At 49.1% G+C, this 24,108-nt stretch overlaps 1 protein-coding gene across 2 annotated transcripts; it reads left to right on the top strand.

Moving 5' to 3' along the window:
* Window positions 1-9,121: 9,121 nt before the first annotated feature.
* Window positions 9,122-19,481, top strand: CCKBR (cholecystokinin B receptor). 2 transcript variants are annotated; one of them, XM_021685699.2, is made up of 5 exons: window positions 9,122-9,275; window positions 17,458-17,709; window positions 17,858-18,110; window positions 18,413-18,585; window positions 18,764-19,481. In XM_021685699.2, exons 1-5 carry the CDS (start codon window positions 9,125-9,127, stop codon window positions 19,300-19,302), a joined length of 1,368 nt encoding a protein of 455 aa, XP_021541374.1. In that variant the 5' UTR covers window positions 9,122-9,124; the 3' UTR covers window positions 19,303-19,481. The 2 variants fall into 2 exon arrangements, with proteins under 2 accessions (XP_021541374.1, XP_044775517.1); XM_044919582.1 differs by lacking the exon at window positions 17,458-17,709 and having other exon boundaries at window positions 9,125-9,275; window positions 18,764-19,302.
* The last annotated feature ends 4,627 nt before the right edge of the window (window positions 19,482-24,108 follow it).

Raw genomic sequence — 24,108 nt, 5'->3', positions numbered from 1 at the left:
AAGTGTTCATCTCAGGGCTGCAGCCAAAGACAAAGGACCACCCAGTGCTCTGGAGAAGAGCTGCCCCCATACAGCTGTGGGAGGAGGGCAGAAGTTTTGGAGGGGCTGCTAGATTCCTAGAGGGGTGAGCTGTAATTCTCCTACAAGACCCTGCTGCTGAGAGCCCAGCTGCTTCTAGCTTAGCTCTTCTCCCTCCCACAGGACCTAGGGCCTCACCCACGTCTCTTCTGGGATCACTAACGTCAGGACACCCTGGCCTGGCTAAGATTGAAGATGTACACTCCTCCTCAATGTTCCCAGTTAGCTACACCCCCCCCCCCAACACACACACACATACAGAGGCTTCTCCGGCCTCCCTACTTCATCTTTTTCTTTCTGAGAGTTTGGCTGCTCGCCCAAGAGACAGATGGAAATTAAGTATCAAGCTTGGGAAGAAATCAGATTCATAGGGAGAAGGGCCATCCAACCCAAGGAAAGATCCAGTGCAAACACTAGGTGCCAGGAGCAGGAAGCAAGGTGGGTGGGTTCTAGCTTGAGGCTGAAGCTAGGGTTTGGCTTGAGGCTCAGATGAGAGAAGGATGGTTAAGCCAGGTTAGAGCGCGGGTCAGAGTCAAGACCCAAGTCAGGGCGAGTATGCACAACAGACGGGAAAGAGCTTGGAGCCAATCGGAGTCAGATTTTAGTTCTTACTAGCTGGGGGACTCTCAGCCTCCTACACAATCTTTCAGGGTTGTCGAAAGAAATGCTTGGAGAATTAAAATGTAAACGAGATAATGACTGTAAACTGCCTGCCAGTGCCTGACAAGTAGCAACTGCTTAATAATGAATGGTAGCTGTGCCCGTTATTCCTACCCCTCCGGCAGAGGTTGTGCCTTTGAGGCCGTGGGGCCCAGGGGCTGTGGCCCTGCTCAGCCCCGGGCCTCCGGCCGGCCCCGGCAATGCCAGGTCTGGCCAGCAGAGGGCGCAGGGCTCCCATTCCCGCCCCTCCTTCTACCTCCTGCCCAGGCCTTGTAAAGCTGGGAGAACGAAAATCTTCGGGACAGGGAGAAATGGAATCTTAGGGGCAGAACCGTGGTCTCAACTGGCTTGTAAAAACTCCTGATTTTTTAGCAAAGACTAAAATGCAGCAGCGATGATGCCAAAAGCCATTACAGAGGAAGCTGTGCCAAGTTAGAGCCTGAGGCAGCCCTGCTGGGGACAGCATTATGGAATGGCCGGGAGTATTCAGGACTGCCCTCCCCTACAGCTTGAAAAATCCCTGTGCTTTCCATCCAACATGCATGGCCCTCTCTGTGTCTGGCCTTCCCTCTCCAGTTTCACTCTCTTGGCTTGTTGTCCTTAACCTTGCTGTTCACAACAGGGGCCGCAGGGCCCCACAGGCTTGTAACTCCAGTGTGTTTGTGGAAGCCCTCCCTGGGGCTTCCCGGGTGAGGCTTCCTGTGGCTCTTTTAGCTTTCAAATGAGGCCCTGACCTGGGGGATCCAGGCCCCTCTTGGCCTACCTGCCAGAGGCCATGTTTGAAGCCAAGTGTAGCTCTCAGTGAGAGCCAGCCCGTGTGTGTGTGTGTGTGTGTGTGTGTGTGTGTGTGCTCAGCTCTCCCTAGCACAAGCCCCAGGCTCTGGAAGGTGCTCCTTCCCCTGGTTGCTTTCCTCTGACCAACATCCCTGCCTGCTCTGGCTGCAGCCCGTCTGTCTTCTCAGCCTGCTCCCTCTTTAATTATCCCAAGAGAAGAGCCTCCTACGTGGGCAGGGAGTGTGTGGGCAGGAGCTCAGCACAGACACATAGCTGCACATCACAGAAATGCAGACAAGAGAGGGCCTTGAAAGATGTGGAGAGAAGACAGCCTAATGAGCCACAGAGGGAGGGGCTGAGCCGGTGGGCGAGTGGGCGCCCCAAGGACTGCACCGTGACTGGCTCCTCTCCTAGCGCTGGACCCGAGCTGTGCGTGTGTGTCAGAACCAGAGGTGCTGGAGGCAGAGCCTATCCCACACTCTCACACCGCTGTGTGTGTGTGTGTGTGTGTGTGTGTGTGTGTGTGTGTGTGTGAATACTGGGTTTCCTGGGGAAAGCGCTGATATTTGCTGGAGCTGCAAGATCCCTAGAAGAAGCAGTCCCTTCTAAAGCCGGTTATCTGACTGTACATTAGGCACTATATTCTCCCCTCTTTAGTTGTTTCCCCAGAACATTTACTGAAGTGTTGTTTAAACATTCCCCTCTTATCTCAATTGTGATATAGAATATTGAAAGAAGGATCATGTGCCCACACTTGAGCCAGTGTGGCAGTAGCTAGGTGATTGAGACTTCCCCGAGGGAAAGGTAAATTATTCTAGCTATAAGAGTCAAGCTAGGTGGGCCAGCACTCCCCTTCAAAACACACACACACACACACACACACAGAGAAACCAAAAAACGTGACAACCTTGGCAGGTCAAGGCTTGAATCAGAACAGCAACTTCCCTCAGAACTGAGCTTGGCCCTCTGTCAGGACATCCTGCATTTGCTTCCTTGACCTCTTAGGTTTCTGACTTGTTCTGGGACGAGGGTCAAGGTCTCTTTCCTCTGGTCACCCATACTGACTTTGCAGTTCCCTCCTTGCTTTGATCTAAAGTCCCCTGTTTCCTGATCCTGAGCAATCCCATTCTCCCTAAAGGCTGAGTTAATCCCTGGCAGAGATGGAATTTCCTGATTTTGAGAAATGATCTTCCATCATCTTAGCACTTCATTTTCATACCCTCTTCTGCCCAAAGTATTCCCCCTTCTCCACTCGACCTATTACTTGGAGTTTTTTTCCTCTTATAAACCATCTTCTTGAAACAATCTATATCCACCACCTTCTGGCCCTCACCTCACCATTGCCCATCTGCATTTAGTTAGAGGGGACAGTATGAGCAAGGTACAAGTGCAATGAACAACATGGAATGCACCGTGAAACTATAAGCAATTCAAGGTTCCTTGAGCATAAAGACAGCAAACAAGTAATGAGAATAGTGTGGAGAGTGGTTTGAGAACCTGAATGACAGGAGTCAGAGCCCTGGAATATAGGTAAGCAAAAGGACAATTATAAAACATGTAACTGTAAGAATTACCATCATGAGAGATACAAGGTGTTACGGAAGTACATAGGAGAGGCACCTAACCCAGGAAAGCTTCTCAGAGGAGTTTCCCCCTCTGTAACCCCCTTCCCAACATCAGCTTCTTTGAACATTCTCCCAACTCCCATGTTAACTAAAACCAGCAGTCCTGTGAGGATAGTACACCCTCTGCAGAAAGGGGTGGCTCCTTTTCCTTTCACAGTTCAGTGCACAGATTTGGGGTCCTCTGTGCTCACCAATGCTGCTTCTTCACTCTCAATACACCCCTGCTCCTTGACCCACCTCGATATGATCGTTGCACTACTCTCTTCCCTTTCTCACTGCTGAAAGTTCCACCTTCTGAAGCCTACTCACTTTAGACTTTGTGACCTACTTCATAGCTCCGTCTTCTCCATGTCCAGCTAGGATTTCATGGCCCATTATTTTGCCCTTGTCCCTTTGTTTCTCACTCCCACCCAACTGGCAAAATCTTAGCTTTGGATGAACTGAACAATCAACAGTCTCCATGTTTGCATCCAACTATCTGAGCTCTGCTGGAGAAACTGATACCGCTAGAAATTCATGGTCACCAACTCCTAAGTGGGTCCTCAACACTTCCCTAGTTATCTTACTACATTCCTCTAGCATCCACTTCCCCTTTCCCATTTTATACAGTTTTCTTAAACCATCCTGACTACTAAAATTTCAGTCCTGTCCACTCATACACACACACACACGCACACATACACACACACACACACCACTCACTGATAACCAGATCTCCAACTTCACAGAGAAAATAGAAAATATAAGATAACAGCTCCCATTAAATCTATGCACCTCTTATGTTAATTAAGATACAAAACAAGTTGCTATGACAAGAGGAGAAAATATGTAGGGCCTTCAGATTGCAGTTTCTTTTTCATACAAGAGAACCTGGGTAGTAAAACAGTTTGAGTATAGGAGACCCAGGCTCCTACTATCTTATCACTCTGCCATCCCTAGTGTGTTATCCTCATGGCATGACTGAAGGTGGCTTACCCTCACATTCACATTCAACCTGCAGGAAAGGGCAAGGAGGAAGAAACAGTCCACTCCTCTCCTATCTCACTTCTACCCACAGCCACGGTCCAGAACATGGTCATAAAGCCACATTTAGCTGCCAAGTCGTCTAGGAAATAATGGTTGCTAGCTGGTCAGCCATGACTTATTTTCATCTATAATTATTCTCTTCTAACTTCCTCTTAAAATTGAGTCTCTACTCCTATCAAAAGCTAGAACCTTCCACACGTCCTCTGGATTCCATACCTCCCTGCCTTCTCAGGAATCTTGCATTGGAAATTAATTAACTTCTCTCTCTCTGTCCCTCTCTCCTTTCTCTCCTTCTTTCCCTCTCTCCCTCTCCTCCCCTTCTCCTTTTTCTTTAGTTTTCCCTTTCTTTTTTTATGATGGCTTGCTCCCCTTGTTTTCTTCCCAGCTCTCTGTCTGCTCCTCTTGGTCTCTTTCCCAGGCTGGCCTTTCTCTATCCAGCCTTTAAATATGGTCTATCCCAGACTTCTAACCTGGCTTCTCATTTCTTCTTATTTAACACACTCTCATTAACTCTATGGTTTGCATTACTTCCTATGCAACCTGTATATTCAGCTTCCTACTGGAATTCCTACTTAGATGTCTAATAAGCATCTGAAACTTACCATGTCCAAAATGGAACAGATTCACTGGTGGGAGTTGCTGTCTGATGGTTACTATTTTCTCTATGAGTGGGAGGCCGGGTTATTTATTGTGAGTGAGGAATGGTATGCGTGAGTGGCGGCGGGGGGAGGGGGTGGGGTGGAGAAGACATGAGAGATTTTGCAAGTCCAAAATCATTGGGAAAACTATTGTGTAAAATGAGAGAAAGAAGGTGATCAGAGAAATTTAGTAAAACTTCTTCTCATTCTTGGAAGCATCATTGTATAAGCACCTGAATTCTGATGTCCAAAATCCCTGGCTTTGAATTGTAACTTTTCCACCTAGTAGTTTTGTGGCTTTGGGCAAGTTACTTAAACTCACTCTCTCTCCCTCTCTCTCTGAGCCACAATTTTTTTCAGCTAAAATAGTAATCAATCATATTGGACTGAAATGTATAGTTCTTGGTGAGGATTAAAAGTAATGTGCTTTGAACAGAGTAGGTGATCACCAAACAGTTCCTATCCAGTTACCAGAACATTAATTCCTTTTAATCTCATCCTTCTCCCTCACCCTCCACATGGAAGCATCCTCTAAATTCTGTCTACCTCCTGAATAGCTCCTGGATCCATCTTTTCCACTGCCTGCATGACTTTAACTCAAGCCGCTATCATCTGTCACCTGTGTTATGTCAGGGACTCTCAACAGGTTCCCCCCCCTCCACCGCCCAAGTTGCTCTCCACACCAGCTGCCATAGCAGTTACTCCAAATCTTTTTAAATCTTAACAAATTTCCAGCGTTTCCACTTCTACCTTGCGTGGCTTGCAAGGGTCTGTATTTGCTACTTCCTGTGACTGAGAGGTGTGTTAGTTACCCATTGCTACTACAACAGATTACCATGGATTTGGACGCTTAAAACAACATCCGCTTATTAGGTCGCAGGCATGTGGGCCCGAAGTCTGGTACAGTATGGCGGGGTCTCTGCTCAGGGTGTCACCAGGCTGAGGTCAAGGTGTCAGCCAGATGAAATTCTTTTCTGGGTTCTCTGGGGGCAGGGGGAATACCCGCTTCCAAGCTCATTCCTGTCATTAGCAGAATCTAGTTCCTTGTGGTTATAAGAGTAAAGTCCCTATTTTCTGACTAGCTGTCAGCCAGAGACTGCTCTCAGCTAGAGGTAGGTCATTCTCAGGTACTTGCTCTGCGCCTTACTCCTCCCTCAAGCCAGCCACAGCCCCTTGCATTCCTTGCCCCATGGCCCCAGCCGTCTTCAAGCCAGCAACAGTGTGTCAAATCCTTCTCCTTCTTCAAATCTCTCTGACTTCCTCTTCTTTTGCCAACTGGAGTAAATTCTTGTGACTTGATTAGGACTTGTTGGATAATCTCTTTATCTTGAGGTTAACTGATTAGTGACATTAATTACATCTGCAAAATCTCTTTTGTCATATAACATAATTGTGAAAGTAGCATCTCATCATGTTTACAGGTTCTGCCCACACTCTAGGGAAGGAGGTTGTACAAGAGCAAGAATCCTTTGGTGCCATTTCATAATTCCACCTACCACAGGAGGGGAGGCCAGGAAAAACGTCCCTGAGAAATGCTGATACCTTGAGCTGAGAGGAGAAGGATGAGCAGGAGTTAATTAGATAAGGAAGGAAAATTTCCAGAGACCATGTGCAAAAGCCATGTTACTGGCTGAATATATCCAAAAAAAAAAAAAAAAAAAAGCAGGGGGACTAAAGGTGGTTAGAGAGGTCAATGGGAGCCAGACCACACAGGCTTCAAAGATTCTGTGAAAAGGTTTTCTCTATCCCCAAAGCAAAGGTCAGAAGAGCAGCACAATCAGATTTGTGTTCTGCACATATCACTCTGGCTTTAAGGTGGAGGATGGATGTAAGGAAGCATCAGTAAAAGGTGGTGGACCAATGAAGAAGCTAGGAGAGCAGTGCAAGAAACAGTGGGATAATGTTGGTGCAGATATAAGCAGACCGAGTCAAGGAACTCTCAGTGGCTAAAATCAACAGGACTTCATGATTGATTGACTATGGGAGGGAGGCAGTTATGTTCCCCAGGAAGCAGAGTCTAAGACAGATTACTGTGGAGGATGTTTACTAAGGAGTGCTCTTGGAAGTCAACACCTATGCAAGAGCAAGGATGAAAGAAGGACAGGGTGAAGGGAGAAGCGGAGCAGTGATTCCGTCCCCACAAAGGCCTCAGTCAACCCCGTGAACAGCTGTGCACGTCTTTCAGAGTTGTCCTCTGTTGGGGTGAGAAGGCTAAACCTTTGTACCTCTGTGCTGAGCAGTCACTGGATGCAGGATGCCTCAGGAAGGGAACATGACCTCGCCTGAGCAGGCTTTCCTCGGCTCAGCCAACTCCCCAGGGGGCTGGCAGTTGAGGGCTGACTTCCCAAAGCTTCTGGGCAGCTGAAGAATAAATCCCTCGTATTTGGAGAGGACGCTGGGCTTTTTGTCACAGCCTCTATTACAGGTGAAGGAGCACAAGGGAGTAAGGCAGCCAGGCTGATTCCTAAATCTGTGACTTGTGCATCTTCTCAGATGCACGTCCAACGATATGCTGCAATCGTTGGCTTACCTGTCACTGTCCCCCAGGAGAGTGGGAGCACAGAATGTATCAGACAACTAGCACACAGCCCTATAGCTGGCACATACTTTGCTGAATAAGTGAATGCCCGTCTACTCCTATTTCCACTCCTCTCTCTCTCCTACATTTCCTTTGCTCCCCGCCCCCACACCCCACCGTCATCCAATGTGGGAAAAGTCCAGCAGGTTATCTGAGGTACCACCTGTGCTAGAGCTGAACAAACAGCAAATCAGGCTCTTCTGGTCCAGGGCACTCTGATGGGGAAGGCAGGCAGTGCCAGGAGGAGGGGAGTGGGGGTAGACAGGTGACAACATCCCCACCCACCTCAGGCCTAAATCCTCCTTCAGTGCCCCAGCACCTATAAACTCAGTGCTAGCTGGAACAGGTCCTCTCCAAAAGACAAATTGGATAGGGCTCTCTGAATCCCCCATAAACTCAGTCCTCATTCACAGTCTGATCTGCTCTTTGACTGATGCCCCCACCTCCAACAGATACTGCTGGGGGCTGGAGAGTGGAATTTCAAGGTCATATGGGAGTTTCCTTGGAATGGAGAAGAATGGCTAGCCAGCAGGGCTGAAATATTAGTGGAGGCAAGTTGTGCCCAAGGAACTGAACCCACACCTCAGTCTTGTGCATGCCCCCTTAGCTTTGCTCCCGCTGCACTCCAGTGATCTTGCCCCCTTCCGGTCCCCTCTCATGGGAACCTGACACCCCACACAGGCTGCTCCACCTGCAGGGAGAGCAAACAGGGAGCGTCAGTGTGTCGCTGAGGGTGGGCGCTGCCTGGAGACCACGAGAGCCAGCCGCCTCCTTCCTTCTTGTGCCAGTGCTGGGCCGGTTTTGGCACCAAACCCCACCATCAGCCCACCCCTCCCCCGTTTATTCTAAGCAGTTCTCTCTGCTACCCAAGCTGCCCTCACACCCAAGTCAGACTCTTCCTCCGCGCAGCCCTTTTGCGCGCCAAGATTCCTCGAGGACAAATGCTGCCCGCCGCCACCAACCCCCTCGCCGTCCTTGCCCGCTGCGGAGGGTTCCTTGGGAGCTTTGGGTGGAAGCCTGGGTGTTGGGCCCCGAGGTGGGAGGTGGAGGGTGTGGGGGCAGATGCAGGGGCTACCCCAGCCCCTTGGAGAGGAGATATGGGGGACTATGTAGCGATAGTGTCGCGGTCACTGGGGCCACTGCGGCATAGTACAGTAACCCGCGGCTGATGCCACTGTGTTAAATGCCACCCCCACGTCCCCTGACCCACCAGGGGAAATGCTGGATCCCACGGCAGCCGCGCCCCACGCAACCCCTCTGACCCTCCTCCCCGCCACCCCGCAACCTCCCTCCTCGCCACCCCTCCAACCACCCGTAACCCCCACCGCTACCCTCGCCAACACACGCACACACGCGCGTGCACACACACACACACACTCCCAAGAATTCCGCCGAACCGGGACGGTGCTGAAGGGGAGTGGGCGGGAAGGAAATCTCTAGGAGAAGACCAGAGAGAGTAGGGAGGGGGCGAGCCTGAAGGACAGTCCGGGTGGGTGGGGGGAGCGTGGAAGTCCTGAGCGTGGGAGGGGGGCGGTTAGTCACCTGGCGGGACCGAGGCGGACGAGCCTGGGAGGGAGGCGAGCCTAGGCGGGGCGAACAGGGGAGGAGCGGCGGGGCAGGGGCCAAGGTTGGGGGCGGGGACCAGGCGGGGCGGGAGCCTCCGCCCGAACCGCCGCGGGAGCAGGTGGAGCCGCAGCGGGAGCCGGCCCGGCCGAGCCGAGGGAGGCGGTGGCTGGGCTGGGGCCATGGAGCTGCTAAAGCTGAACCGGAGCGCGCAGGGGTCCGGACCTGGGCCGGGGGCTTCCCTGTGCCGCCCGGGGGGGGCCCTCCTCAACAGCAGCGGTGCGGGCAACCTCAGCTGCGAGCCCCCTCGCATCCGCGGAGCCGGGACACGAGGTGGGTGCCCCCCTAAACCTCCTCCACCAGCTCCTCCTCGCTGCACCCCACACTGATAGAGGCCGCCCCTGCCTCCTCAAACGCCTACACCATCCCCTCGCAGTACTCCCTCTCAGTCCCCAAACAGCTCCCCCCGACACTTCTGCCCCCGCCCCCCTCCACGGCTCATAAAAACTCCATCACAGCTTCACACCACCTGATCACAGCCCCTTCACACCCCGGTCTCCGGGCCGCACCCAGAGCTACTGGTCACCCCCACACAGAGCCCCCTCCCCAACACAGAGCCCCCTTCTAGACACAGACGGTCAGAAAGCAAGGACCTCCTCTTGCCTATCCTCCGGGTCTCTCTTCCTTTTAAACCCAGTTCACAGAGCCACAATGGGGAAGGAGAGAGAAAAGAAGGCAAGACTGGGAAAAAGAAGAGGGCTGGTTGAGGGAGGGAGCACTATGGAAGGCTTAAATGGGAAGTTAGAGTTCTAATCTCCTGTGTCCCCCACCCCAACCCTGAGCCTTCCCAAAAGAGAACCTCACACCTGAGTTAGGCTGGACATTGAGGGCTGCTCCCTAGAGCTGCCTGTCTCTATTTCACTCCTCAAATCTTCCGGCCTCCCAAGGTCGGAATTCTAATCAAGGCACTGTCCCCTCTCTCTTTCTGTCTCCAAGTCCCTTCCAAGCCCCTTCTCCAACCTGCCTCTCCTCAGGTTTCTTCCTCTTAGAGCCTGGCTTTGCCCTTTGTCTCCTATCCCTTGTACCATCCCCACCCCCCACCCCCACTGCTTTCACTTACTCAGTCCCCAAAATGACTTTCACTCCTCCCACAGGCCAACAGCCACATTTTCTTGATAACCCAGCTCACAATATATGTTTTTCCTTCCTGCACCCTTTCTTTCCTTAAATGTCTCCTGGACACCTATTGTTGTAGCTGGGCTAAGTCCTGGGGACACAGGAATGAAACAGACCCAGTCCAGACCCTCACTGGTCCATAGTCAAGTGCAAAGGGGAGACAAACCAGTGGGAAAATAACAGTCAGCATGAGAAGTCCCAGGAGAACCCGGGAGCTGGACCTTGAAGTTGAGAGTTCAATAGGGAGTTCAGTAGGCAGAGAAGGAAGGAGGGGGATTCCAAGAGGGGGAGCAGTGCTGAGCATAAGGAAATTATTCCACATTCAAGAAGGGAAAACGGGAATACATTTTAACTTGAGTATTTACCCCACAAAATAATGTATGTTCTCTCAGACCAGTTATTACACACTCTCACTTAGATTCTTTCATTCAAGAAATATTTATTGAACCAGAGATAGTGCTAGGCACCAAAACGAACAGTTCCTATTTCATGGCGCTCACAATTTAGTGGGAAAGACAGACAAGTAAGCAGGGAACTGCAGCACAAAGTGGGATTGTGCCTTAGGAAGGCTGTGGGAACACAGAAAAGGAGCCCTAGCCTAGGGAATCAAAGCTGGCCTCCCGAGGAGTAATTGAATAAATATTAAAAAGATGAGGGAGAGCTAGACAAGTGAAGGGGCAGGAATGGCAAAAAGCATTCTAAGTAGAGGAACAGTATGCTTAAGCACCCAAAGTTTAAATCTGGGATACTTTCCTTCAGTATGTCAGTTTCTGAGAGCCTGAAACACACACCATAAGAGAGGAAAAAGGAACACTCAGGATGATGACCAGCCTAGAGGGTTTATGAAGAGCTTCATATACCTGGCTAAGGGGGTGGATTATTTTTTAAGATTTTATTTATTTATTTGAGAGAGCAAGCATGAGCTGGGTGGCGGGGCAGAGGGAGAGGGTGAAGCAGACTCCCCGCTGAGCAGGGAGCCCGACGACTCAGGGGCTCGATCCCAGGACCCTGAAATGAAGACGTGAGCCAAAGGCAGACGCTTAACCCACTGAGCCACCCAGGTGCCCCCAGGAGAGTGGATTTTTATCCTGAGGTCAATGGCAACTACTGAAAGGCTCTGTAGTACAGCAGGATTAGTTCTATAGTGTAGAGAATGGATTGGAGTACAAGACATGAAAGGTGGGGGGTGGGGGGACGCTTTAGAAGGCTATTATATTACTCTGGTGAAAGATGAAGTGGGCTTACACTAAAGTATTCACAGTGGGGATGGAGAGAAGTGGGTGGATTTGAGAGGCACTTCTGGAAGTGGAAACAACAGAACTTGATGATTCATTAGAAACGGAGAGGGAGGAGGAGGTCAAGGGATGACGTCTAGGTATCTGGCTTGGAAAATTGGATGAATGTTGGTGCTGTATCATAAGAAGGAGAACAAAGGAACAGAAACAGGTTTGAAGGAGAAGATTATAAAATCAATTTGGAACCCACTAAGTTTAAATGCTGGTGAGATACCCAGGTGGGGTTGGCCAGTGAGCTGTCAAATCTGGTGGTCAGGAACTTAGGGGAGAGGTACCAGCTGGAAATACAGACCTAAAAGGTCTTTGCCTACAGGAGGTAATGGAAGCCATGGGAATAGATAAAACCATACAAAGCCTGTGTAGGATGAAAAGAAAAGAGGTCCTGGGGCAGGATCCTGAAGAAGATTGATATTTAAAAGCCAGTGAAGGAAGGAGAGTCCATGAGGAAACCATCAGAGAGACAAGAAGGCAAGGAAATGATTTCAAGCAGGGTGGGATAAGTGATGTCAAATGCTGCTGATGTAAGTCTGAATAAGGACAGAACAGCATCCTTCAGATCCAGTAATGAGGAACTCCTGACGAGGAGGAGTTATGGGTGTTAAAGCCCGACTACAGTAGGTTGAGTTTGGGACAGTGGGGAAGGAGGTTCTGAGAAGTGAACCAGGGCATGTAGACAAAACTTTCCAGAAGTTTGGTAGGGAAAGAGAGGCAAAGAAAAAATAGGGTAGTGCTAGAAGTAGCGTGGGGTTGAGGAATGGTGTGTGGGGTGGGGGAGTTGTCTGGGGGGGCGTGTGTGTGCAGTAGAGGCAAGAGTCTTTTTTAAATGTTGATGCAGAATGGGCCAAGAAAGAGGAAGATTGAAGGTACAGCAGAGAGCAGGGATAGTCAACAGAGCAGGGGACCCTGAGAAAGCAGAAAATGAAGTGATTGAGAGCACAGGTGCAAGAACTGGCCTTTCTCATCTGGATGTTGTTACCCACACAGAGTTAGTTGGCTGTTACCCAGGCAGTCAGAAGTTACCCACGAAGACCGTTAGCCACACACTCAGATATTACCCCCAAAGATGCATGTTAGCCAGGCTCACTCCAGTGTTACCAGTAGAAATGTGGATTTTAGCCACATTAGCCTTTTTTTTTTCCTTAAGATTTATTTATTTGAGAGAGAGAGAGTGAGAGAGCACACACGCACACAGAGGGCGAGGGGGAGGGAGAAGAAGCAGACTCCCTGCTGAGCAAGGAGCCCAATGCGGGGCTCGATCCCAGGACCCTGGGATCATGACCTGAGCCATGACGTTCAACCGACTAAGCCACCCAGGTGCCCCACCTACATTAGTCTTATATGTTATCCACACAGACCTGAGTGCTAGTGTTCACACGGCTGCTACCCACAGAAAAACAGATGTCACCCATGGTTACTTTAACATTGCTCACAGTCATTTAGATGTCACTCATCCACCAAACACACTTGCTTTTGTTTTATTATCCACACATAGATATTGCCCGTGGTCACTTAAGCAACCTTTTCCAGATATTACTCATAAAATCACAGATGTTACTCTCACACATGCAGATATTACCCACAAAGACTCAAATGTTACCTGTGTTCGCTCAGGCACTCAGTTATTGTACTAGGTCAGATTCGTATCTCACTTAACATCTTAACATGTTAACATCTCAGGTCCATGCCCACTTAAATATTGCCCACAGAAACTTGGATACTTCTTCTGCTTACTCAGCTACTACCATCATCACTTGGATACTCCCCCATTCACATTCAGACCTCTGGATGTAATCCATGTTTCCCGAAGATATTATCTACAAAACGAGATGTTATCCACAGACATATCTACAGATATTACTCCTGTTCACTCAAATGTTACAATTGTTTTTGCTCTTGCTCACTTCAGCAGCACCTCTAATAAAATTGGAACAAACGTTACAACACTTGATCAGATATTATCTAAACCTACATGTATCCCACACTCCATCAGGCATTACCTACAGACCCGTAACTGTTACCTTTCTCAGACCTTGTCCACAAAAATACGTATTACTCTCACCCACCCAGGTATTATCTATCACAAAAACTAAAGTGTTACCCAATTTTCACTCTGATATTACCTACACATCCTTCCATATTATTTTTGCTCCCTCAGTTAGTATCTATTGACATTCAGATATCCCCATTTGCCCAGCTATTATCCCCAATCAGTTGCATGCTATCCATGCTCACCACAAACATGTGGGTATTACCTTGATGTCTTTGTTCATGGGCGACCAAATCCAACATACCAGTGGAAGGCAGGATTTGAGGCATCAGTAGCTTCAGTGTTATTTCTTATAAAGTCCTGATTTTTGTTTTATGGCACATTATCTGGATTTTTGTGCTCATACGTTCTCTGCCATCATCTGGACAGAACAAATGCAGATCCTTTAGACCCCAGAAGCAGAAATGAACTGTCACGGTTCTGAGTTCTCTGGCTCAGCAGGATGATGCCCACAGGTAATCAAGGCACTAATATCTATAAGGTGCCTCTCCCATTCTCCCACCCCTACTGTAAGTTCCTAGTTGTTGAAGCCACTGTGATCACTCCTATTCCACCACACAAACGCACATGGATGCATACATATAGGCAGAAACACACACACAAGTCTTCATTCCAATTGCTTTTTTGTGACTTTTGAGAAAACCAACAGACAGTTATTTATTTACTTAAGTAGGTTCCATGTCTAGCATGGAGCCCAACATAGGGCTTGAAATTACCACCCTGAGATCAAGACCTGAGCTGAAATCAAAAGTTGGAGGCTTAACAGACTGAGCCACCCAGGCGCCCTACTAATAGACTTTTATAGTAGTTTCAGGTTTACAGAAAAATTGAATGGAAAGCACAAGAAGTTCTCTCTCTCTCTCTCTCTCTCTTACACACACACACACACAATTTCCCCTATTTTTAATATCTTACATTAAGGCAATACATTCATCACAACTAATAACCCAATATTGATATATTATTAACTAAATTCCATAGTTTACATTAGGGTTCACTCTCTTTGTTATATTTTATATTGGTTTTAACAAATGTGAAATGTGTAATAACATCTATCCACCATAGTACCATATGAATAGTTTCACTGCCCTAAAAACCCTGTGCTCTACCTTTTTATCCCTCCCTCCCTCTCCCCAGATTCCTAGCTCTAAGATTTCTTTTTCACATCTCCTAACTGTTCAACAGCAAAGACTTGGAGAGATAGTGGTGGCTGGAAATAAGGTAAATAGCTGGGAATGCCCAGCAAAACAGCAAAGCGGCAATTTTACTGGGACTCTATTTTCTGGAGACCCATGCAAACTGGGAACTTCATAACGGTGTCTCATCTTTCTGCTCCACCAAGTTCAAAAACACACACGGGACACATCAGCTGGATGAACGAATGAGAAAGGTGCTTTCTATACTTTAGAGTGCTGTACCAACTTGAGGTGTGGTTATTGATTCAAGAACTAGTTGAAGGGGCACCTGGGTGGCTCATTTGTTTAAACAACTGGCTCTTGATTTCGGCTCAGGTCATGATCTCAGGATCCTGGGATAGAGCCCAGCTTTGGCTTGGGCTCCCTGCTCAGCAGAGAGCCTCTTTAAGGATACTCTCTCCCTCTCCTTCTGCCCCTCCCCCATTCTCTCTCTCTCTCTCTCTCTCTCTCTCTCTCAAATAAATAAATAAATCCTAAAAAAAGAACTAGTTGAAAAGAGACATCCAGAGGAGGATCTGAGAAAGATGATAGAACTAGAGAGATTAAGGAACGGGGCAAGGAGGGGCGGGTCGGGAAGATCAGTGGGCTCAAGGAGACACAAAAAGTACAGGATAGACTACCAGCTCTTTTTCTGGGTCCAGGGACCTCACTGACAGAGCTCTCCCTCATAAATGTTCTTTATTTACACACACAGACACACACCCGCCCCTCAAATTTGCTACACATAAGCCTTCATTGGAGAGGGTGACGTGCATCTCTAGAGAAACAGAGGCAGAGAGAAGAGGGCGTGCTGGAGCTTTAGAGGCACGGAGGTGAAGCATGAATGGGGAAAGACAAAGCAGGTGCATTTGTGTGGAAAATGACAGAGATTCACTCAAAATCCATTAGCCAGCATGTGTGCACACCTCCTATGTGCAGGACATTATGCTAAGTGCCAGGGATATGCTGAAGAACAAGATGGCCATTGCCCCCATCCTCAAGAAGCTCAGAGTCCAGTGGGGGAGATAGAGAGTTAAAGGTAATACAGCGAGCAATGCCACACTGGAGTAGAGAGAGGCGGAAAGAGGCACTGAGATTCAGATTTGATTGGGAGAAGCATGATGAATGACAGATGATTGGGAGGCAGCATGATGAATGACAGAGGGGTGAGGAAGTAGGAGGAGGCAAAGCATTTTAGAGATCTAGAGACTCGGCTGCCATTCTGATTCAGCACCTTACTTAGTTGTGTGATCTGAGCAAGTAATGTTACTGCTGGGTTCTGTTCAGGGATCTCTTGTAAATAGCATGCACTCATGCCAAAAGCCATTTTTTAGTAAGTTGGTTATTGTTATGAAAACAGTTTAATTCAGAGCCTAACACAAAAGTCAATGTATGGGGCTGCAGAATGGGAACTGCCCCTCTGCACCCTTCCTTCCCCACAACCTGGAAGGCTCTGTCCCTGCCCCCTCTCCCTTCAAGCTCTAGTCTCCCTCATGCTGAGGCCATGGATTTGAGTGACTGAGTCCAGTTTAATTCAATTCAATGTTGTTTGGGTCGGCTTGGCTGTGATATAGAGGCCCAAAGATGGATCCATCCCCCAGTAGTCAATGACACAAATGAATGGGGTCAGCCCTCTGTCTAGCCCAGCAACACTAGTGTCCCTCCTGTGAGCTTCCACAGCACTTTGTATATTCTTCAACTTCACTCCTTATCATGCTATGTGGCACTTATCTATCATATATCCAAGTTTCCCTCTAGACCGTGGGCTCTCACATGGCAGGGAATTTGTCATGTTCATCTCTTTGTCCCCAGCGCCTAGCATAAAGGGAGTCCTCTGTAAATGTTTGTTGAGTGAGAATGAATGTTTGGAGATAATTAAAATACAAGGCAGAAAAGAAAAAGCATTCTAATAGATATTTAAGGAACATGCATGGGTCAGAGAGGGGGAGATTAACTCCAAATGAGGCATCTAAAAAGGCCTTACAGAAGAGGGGGCAGTTAATCTGAGTCTTGAAGGGCAGTGGTGAATAGGAATTTACCAGATACAGAAAATGAGTTTGTGATGGAGGGAGGGTATTGTGAAAGAACATTCCAGGCTGAGAAATCAATGTTAGCAAGGGAGGAAGTCATGAGCGTGCATGATGCCTTCAAGAAACTGAGTCATCTAGTGGCTTAAGTGGGTGCTTTGCAAGAGGAGGTGAGAGGAAGAAGAAGACAGTTCTCAGAGGATCTGGAAGACATGCCAGAGGGTTGCAGACAGTACAGAGCAGGCGAAGGAGTTTGTGTTTTTTTTGTGTTTGTTTGTTTGTTTTGTTTTTAGGCAATAAGGACATGACCTGACCTGTGTTTCAAAAAGTAGTGGGTGGTCAACTGTGCCAAATGCTACAGAGAGGTCAAGTAGAATAGGGTGAAAAGAGACCTTTGGATTTGGCAGTTAAAGCTTCGTGATCTTGGGAAGAAGTGTCCAAATGGTGATGGAGGAGACAGATGGGGCATTGGACTGTGATGGACTGAGGGGTGAATGAGGAAATGCAAATAATCCTTTCAAGAAGTTTAGCTTAAAGAGAAGGGAGAATTTGGAGCAAAGCTTGAGAAGAGACAGACTTCCTCAAGGAGAGGAGGAGTCAAGCCAATCTCACTAAGCCTCAAGGGGTTAGAAGCCTGAAGGATTCAAGTTCACCACCCACTGCGTGGGAGGAGGTGTTCCTGGGATGCAGAGGGATCTAGCCTGGTAGCCGAGGTGGGGAATAAGCGGGCTTGGAGGGTCTGGCTGAGTGGGAGCCAGACTCCCTGCTGCCATCTCTCCCTTTTCCTACCCCCAGAACTGGAGCTGGCCATTAGAGTCACCCTTTATGCAGTGATCTTTCTGATGAGCGTTGGAGGAAATGTGCTCATCATCGTGGTCCTGGGACTGAGCCGCCGCCTGAGGACTGTCACCAACGCCTTCCTGCTCTCACTGGCAGTCAGCGACCTCCTGCTGGCTGTGGCTTGCATGCCCTTTACCCTCCTGCCCAATCTCATGGGCACGTTCATCTTTGGCACAGTCGTCTGTAAGGCGGTTTCCTACCTCATGGGTAGGTGAGACAACCCCCGCCCCCTGCCCTCCTTTCCTAAAGTCCTTGCTGTACATAGGGGTCTTTCCCTTCGGGGCCTGAGAAAATCACGCTGGTTGAGTGTGTAATACAAGTTTCCTAAGTGACCCCTTCCTCTTCCCTTGTTTAGGGGTGTCTGTGAGTGTGTCCACACTAAGCCTCGTGGCCATCGCCCTGGAGCGATACAGTGCCATCTGCCGACCGCTGCAGGCACGCGTGTGGCAGACGCGTTCCCACGCGGCTCGTGTGATTATAGCCACGTGGATGCTCTCTGGACTGCTCATGGTGCCCTACCCGGTGTACACCGCCGTACAGCCAGCAGGAGGGGCCCGTGTGCTGCAGTGTGTGCATCGCTGGCCCAATGCGCGTGTCCGCCAAACCTGGTGAGGGGGGCCCATTACCTATTCCTGGAAATTCCCTTCTCCGTCTCCATCAGCTGCTTCCTACCAGTCCCCAAAATCCTCCTGCGGCTGCTCCGATCCTCCGATTCCCTTTCCGCACCCACCACCCTGGGATTCCCATTTGGGGCCGCTCCACAGTTCTCTAGCCCTTCCCAGCAGCACCCCCAAATCCTACTTCTACCTCAGGGACATGGTCACCAGCCCTAGGAACAACCCCCCTGGCTCTTCTCCATCCAGGAGTCCAGGCGGACGGATACCCGTGTGATTGATAGCTCTGTCTGCAGGTCGGTCCTGCTGCTCCTGCTCTTGTTCTTCGTCCCGGGTGTGGTCATGGCTGTGGCCTACGGGCTCATCTCCCGCGAGCTCTGCTTAGGACTTCGCTTTGACGAAGACCGTGACAAGGAGAGCCAGAGCCGAGGCCCAAGCCATGGAGGGCTGCGGAGTGGGGCGGCACCAGGTGCGTGAAATCCAGCCTCGCACCCCGCCCCCGGTCTTGGGAAGCTGCGGGGCCTGGAGTGGGTGGAGCAGAAAGGAGCGTGAGCCAGCAAGGAGGCAGGAAACAGGGTCTGGTGGGGTGGGGCCGGAAGTCGAGAGGGCTCAGCCCGCTGCTCTGACCCCCCACTCTCTGTGCCCAGGTCCTGCCCACCCCAATGGGCGTTGCCTGCCCGAGAATGGGCTGGCTGGCGAGGATGGTGATGGCTGTTACGTGCAGCTTCCGCGCTCCCGGCAGACCCTGGAGCTGTCCGCACTGACCGCGCCCACTCCTGGGCCAGGATGTGGCCCCCGGCCCTACCAGGCCAAGCTGTTGGCTAAGAAGCGCGTGGTGCGGATGTTGCTGGTGATCGTTGTGCTTTTTTTCCTGTGTTGGTTGCCACTGTATAGTGCCAACACGTGGCGTGCCTTCGACAGCTCTGGTGCACACCGCGCACTTTCAGGAGCGCCGATCTCTTTCATCCATTTGCTGAGCTACGCCTCAGCCTGTGTCAACCCCCTGGTCTACTGCTTCATGCACCGTCGCTTTCGCCAGGCCTGCCTTGAGACGTGTGCCCGCTGCTGCCCCAGGCCTCCACGAGCTCGCCCCAGGCCTCTTCCCGATGAGGACCCTCCCACCCCTTCCATTGCTTCGCTGTCCAGACTGAGCTACACCACCATCAGCACACTGGGGCCTGGCTGAGGGGTAGAGGCGGAGTGGAGGCTGAGGCGGGACACACCCATTCCTACAAGCAGGGACCCATCCAGACACACGAGAGACACACACCCACTGACATAGGAGACTGACACCCAAAAGCATGGACTAATCCCAATGTGCCCACCCACGCACACACACACACAAGTGGCTTACCTGACACAAAAGAAACAAACCAGACCAGAAACAAACCAGACTTCCTATATGCCACACAGGAAATTAGGCACACTCTTGATATGGAACTGAGCCTGGCACATAGAAACATGGCACTGACCTTAGAGATACACACACACACAGCATCCCTAGCAATGGACTCTCCGTACATAGGGGAAACTCAGAGAGGCTGGCCTGCCTCTCATACACACATGGTAATGGCACTGATTCTTTAGGTTTCCGGAGCCTGGCAAGGTACTGACTCCTGAGATGCTCCAGGCTGCCCCCAGTTTGACCTCACAGTGCTCTTCCCCATTTTAGCACTGAAAATACCAACCAGCCTAATCTCACACTGCCCTGACCAACAGGCCGTTTTGCACTGAAGTCCCTTCATTCCTTTCCAGTTCAGTACTATGGCCCTGCCCCTCATCCCTCACCCAAACTCTTCAAGAAATAAAAATGACTTGGCTTCCTCCTGAACTTCCTTTCTGGACTTTTTCCGGGGGGCAGGTGAGGGGCACAGGATTTTTTTTTTTAAGATTTTATTTATTTATTTGACAGAGAGAGACACAGCGAGAGAGGGAACACAAGCAGGGGGAGTGGGAGAGGGAGAAGCAGGCCTCCTGCTGAGCAGGGAGCCCGATGCGGGGCTTGAACCCAGGACCTGGGATCATGACCTGAGCCAAAGGCAGACGCTTAATGCTGAGCCACCCAGGCGCCCCTAGGGGCACAGGATTTTGTAGAATCCTCCCTATCGGGTCCCTCTTCCTGCTGCTCACTCCTGTGCATGACCCCTGCCAAAAAGCCCATGGTCTGCGGCTCGAAGGGGATGTGGGTATTCTCTCTGGGTTGTCATCCTGGACTCACCTAAACACCAGTGTCATACAGTGTAGCTGGGGATGGGGGTGGGATATCCATGAGACATCATGATTCCTCAGCATATTCTCCTGAAGCCGTGCCACTGCTAAGGTACTATATTAATAGATACTAAAATTTTATTTAAATGATAAGAGTTAACACTGTATAATAAGACTTGGTTTATTCAATGTGTGTTTGCAACACCAGGGTTCAGATCATGACAGGTGTACAGAAGCTAAAGAGTGGGACCTTTTTAATGCACTCTTCTCTGGCATCAGAATCTGGCCAAGCTTCTGCCCACGGAAGCAACAAAGCGGGGAGGCGGATGCTGGATCTGAACAGGAGGAATCCCAGAGCCTGGCCCCCTTTTGATTTTAAGACTGATCCAGCCCCAGAAAGAGTCAGAGACAGCAACATCATCCCTCCACATACACGATGACAGGGAAGAACAGATGCCCTCACCAAAGAACATACATGGATAATCAGAAGTATGATATGTTGGGAGGCTTTCTTGACACTTAGTCTTGGTAACAGATGGGAAAACTGAGACTCAGAGCAGGAAAGAAAGCTGTTCAAAGTCATACAATAAATTATAACAAGACAAAAAAGTCCTTTGAAGTAGACACTGAGCTGGAGATGGGAAAGAAGCCATCAGGAGGCAGACCCAAGTTTTGTGAGGCCTGGAGCTTATAAAACTGGGTGCCCTTTTTTTTTATGAAAAAGAATAGAAAATTGCTAGGACACTGACCAGGGCCTTGGAAGGTGCCTGTGCTGTGAGGAGCCCTGAGATTTAAGCCTCACTAACCTCACAGATAGTACCACCTCTAACTCCGCCCACTAACTGGGCGGGACCGAGGCCAGGTGGAGTGAAGGACAGTGAGACAGGAGAGTGGTCTTCTGTTTATCAGTGCTGAGGCTGCTCTCATCCATCCTTTCTACAGGGCCCTTGGCTGCAAGAGGCAGGACGCAGGAAGAAAAGGAGGGAGAAGGCGTTCCAAGCTGTCAACGACAACAGTGCTGGTTAAAAATAGAATCCCAGCTGGTCTGACTTGCTGAAGGCAAGATATTGGGCCTTTCTCTCTCATGCCAGCTTTTCCAGGGGTAGAAGTGGGGTTGCTCACAGGCTTTGCAGCACTCTGAAGGAGGTTGTCTTGATGACGCTGCTCTCCGGTCAGCCCCTCCAGCTGGGCTCCTGATGACCACCAGATGGCAGTGGGAAGCTCTGCCGGGTAGGGCTCCAAGTCCAGCCTCAGCCTGTGCCCTGGGGCTAGCCCAGAACCTAGCACAAAAGCACGGCCTGAATAACATCGTTTCACACACAGTGTGGCCCTTTGGTCTACAGAATACTTACACATCCATCATCTTTCCCCCCAGGCCCTGCCTAGTGACCTGAGGTGGAATCTCAGGGACTTCCCTTCCATTTTCTATCTCTTGAAATCTGTGGAACATTTCAGGTCCCGATTTGATATCTCCGTCTCTACAGAGTCCTTCTTGGTCATCCTCACAAAACTCATCTGCTCCCATGGTACTTCCTGCTTTCTCTCTTCTATCACTGATTTGTGTTCCTGCCTGATTTCCAATACTGGGCTGCGAACAGCATGATGTGGTGGTGGGAAGATGACAGAGCCTGGGCTGGAAAGCAGGGTGACGGATGGGAGGGTGCCACATGACATGCATCTTACATACATCAATTCACTTCATTCTCAGAGCTCTCCTGCAGAATAGTTCTCTTAGACAGAAGAAGAAGGTGAGGCTGAGAAAGCTTAGCAGAGTTACATGAGGTCCTGCAGTTGGAATGTAGGCAACACTGAGCTCAGGTGTCTGCTTCCAAAACCTTTGCTCTTTCCAGGCATGCTGTGTTGTCTTTGAAGCCTTAAAGACCTGCGTTCCAATGGGCCTGACCTGCCTTTTTGTGTGATTTTGTACAAGTTATCTCAGTGACTGAGTCTCAGCTGTAAGCCAGGGATGATTACATTAACTTCTGTGATATGTGATTTATAGTAAGAAATACACATTTAGTCTTCATCCCCTTTCCTGGCACAGAGCTCCTAAAACCCGTGGAATTTCCTAAGTGATGAGAGCCAAAAAGTGCCTCCTGACATGTTAATGAGCTGACTTTCCCAAAGCCCCTAGGTCACTTTAAGAATGGGCTTGTTGCAATGACATACCTGATAAAAATGACACTCCACCTGGCCTCGGTCCAGCCCAGTTAGTGGGCGGAGTTAGAGGTGGTACTATCTGTGAGGTTAGTGAGGCTTAAATCTCAGGGCTCCTCACAGCACATACCTGATTTAGTATCCAAAATCTATAAAGAACTTATCAAACTCAACACCCAAAAAATAAATAATCCAGTTAAGAAATGGGCAGAACACATGAACAGACATTTTTCCAAAGAAGACATACACATGGCTAACAGACATGTGAAAAGAAGCTCAATAGCACTCAATCATCAGGGAAATACAAATCAAAACCACAATGAGATACCACCTCACACCTGTCACAATAGCTAAAATCAACAACACAGGAAATAACAGATGTTGGTGAGGATGTGGAGGAAGGGGAACCCTCCTGCACTGTTGGTGGGAATGCAAACTGGTGCAGCCACTGTGGAAAACAGTGTGGAGGTTCCTCAGAAAGTTAAACATAGAACTACCCTATGACCCAGCAATTGCATCCTAGGTATTTATCCAAAGGATTCAAAAATACTGATTTGAAGGGGCACATGCACCCTGATGTTTATAGCAGTATTATCAACAATAGCTAAATTATATAAAGAGCCCAAATGTCCATCGACTGATGAATGGATAAACAAGAAGTGGTATGTTAAAACAGAATATTACTCAGCCATCAAAAAGAATAAAATCTTGCCATTTGCAATGATGCAGATGGAACTAGAGGGTATTATGTTAAGTGAAATAAATCAGTCAGATAAAGACAAATACCATATGATTTCACTCATATGTGGAATTTAAGAAACAAAACAGATGAACATAGGGGAAGGGGAAAAAAAGAGAGAGGGGGGAAGCAAACCATAAGAGACCCTTAACTAGAGAACAAACAGGATTGATGGAGGGAGATGGGTGGGGGATGGGCTAAATGGGTGATGGGTATTAAAGAGGGCACTTGTGATGAGCACTGGGTGTATGTAAGTGATGAATATGTAAGTGATGAATCACTAAATTCTACTAAAACCAATTTTACCATGTATGTTAACTAACTAGAATTTAAATAAAAACAGGAAAAAAAAAAAAAAGAATGAGCTGGTTGCCGAAAAAACCAATCAGTTGATTGGGGGTTAGAACTTACAGCCCTATTCTCTGACCTTCAAGGCGGGGGGGCTGGGAGTTCAGTTACAGCACCAATGGTCAATGATTTAACCAATTATGCCTACATAATGAGGCCTCCATAAAAACCAAAAGGACAAGCTTTGGAGAGCTTCCAGGTTGGTGAACACATGGAGATTGGGGAGAATGGCATGGAAAACTTGGAAAGGACATGGAAGCTCTGTGCGCTTTGCCCAGACCCTGCCCTACGCATCTCTTCTATCTGGCTGTTCCTGAGTTATATTCTTTTATAATAAACTAGTGATCTAGTAAGCAAAATGCCTCTCTTGAGTTCTGTAAATGCTCTAGGAAATTAACTGAACCCAAGGAAGGGATTTTGGAACCTCCAATCTATAGCCAGTTAGTCAGAAGCACAGGTGACAACTTGGACTTGCAATTGGCATCTGAAGAAAGAGGGCCACTGTACAACTGAGCCCTTAATGTGTGGGATCTGACACTA

Source organism: Neomonachus schauinslandi, chromosome 11 (assembly GCF_002201575.2).
Source record: "Neomonachus schauinslandi chromosome 11, ASM220157v2, whole genome shotgun sequence".
Classification (NCBI taxonomy): domain Eukaryota; kingdom Metazoa; phylum Chordata; class Mammalia; order Carnivora; family Phocidae; genus Neomonachus; species Neomonachus schauinslandi.
Note: the sequence above shows the minus strand (reverse complement) of the source record. Positions and strands in the feature narration are given on the sequence as shown.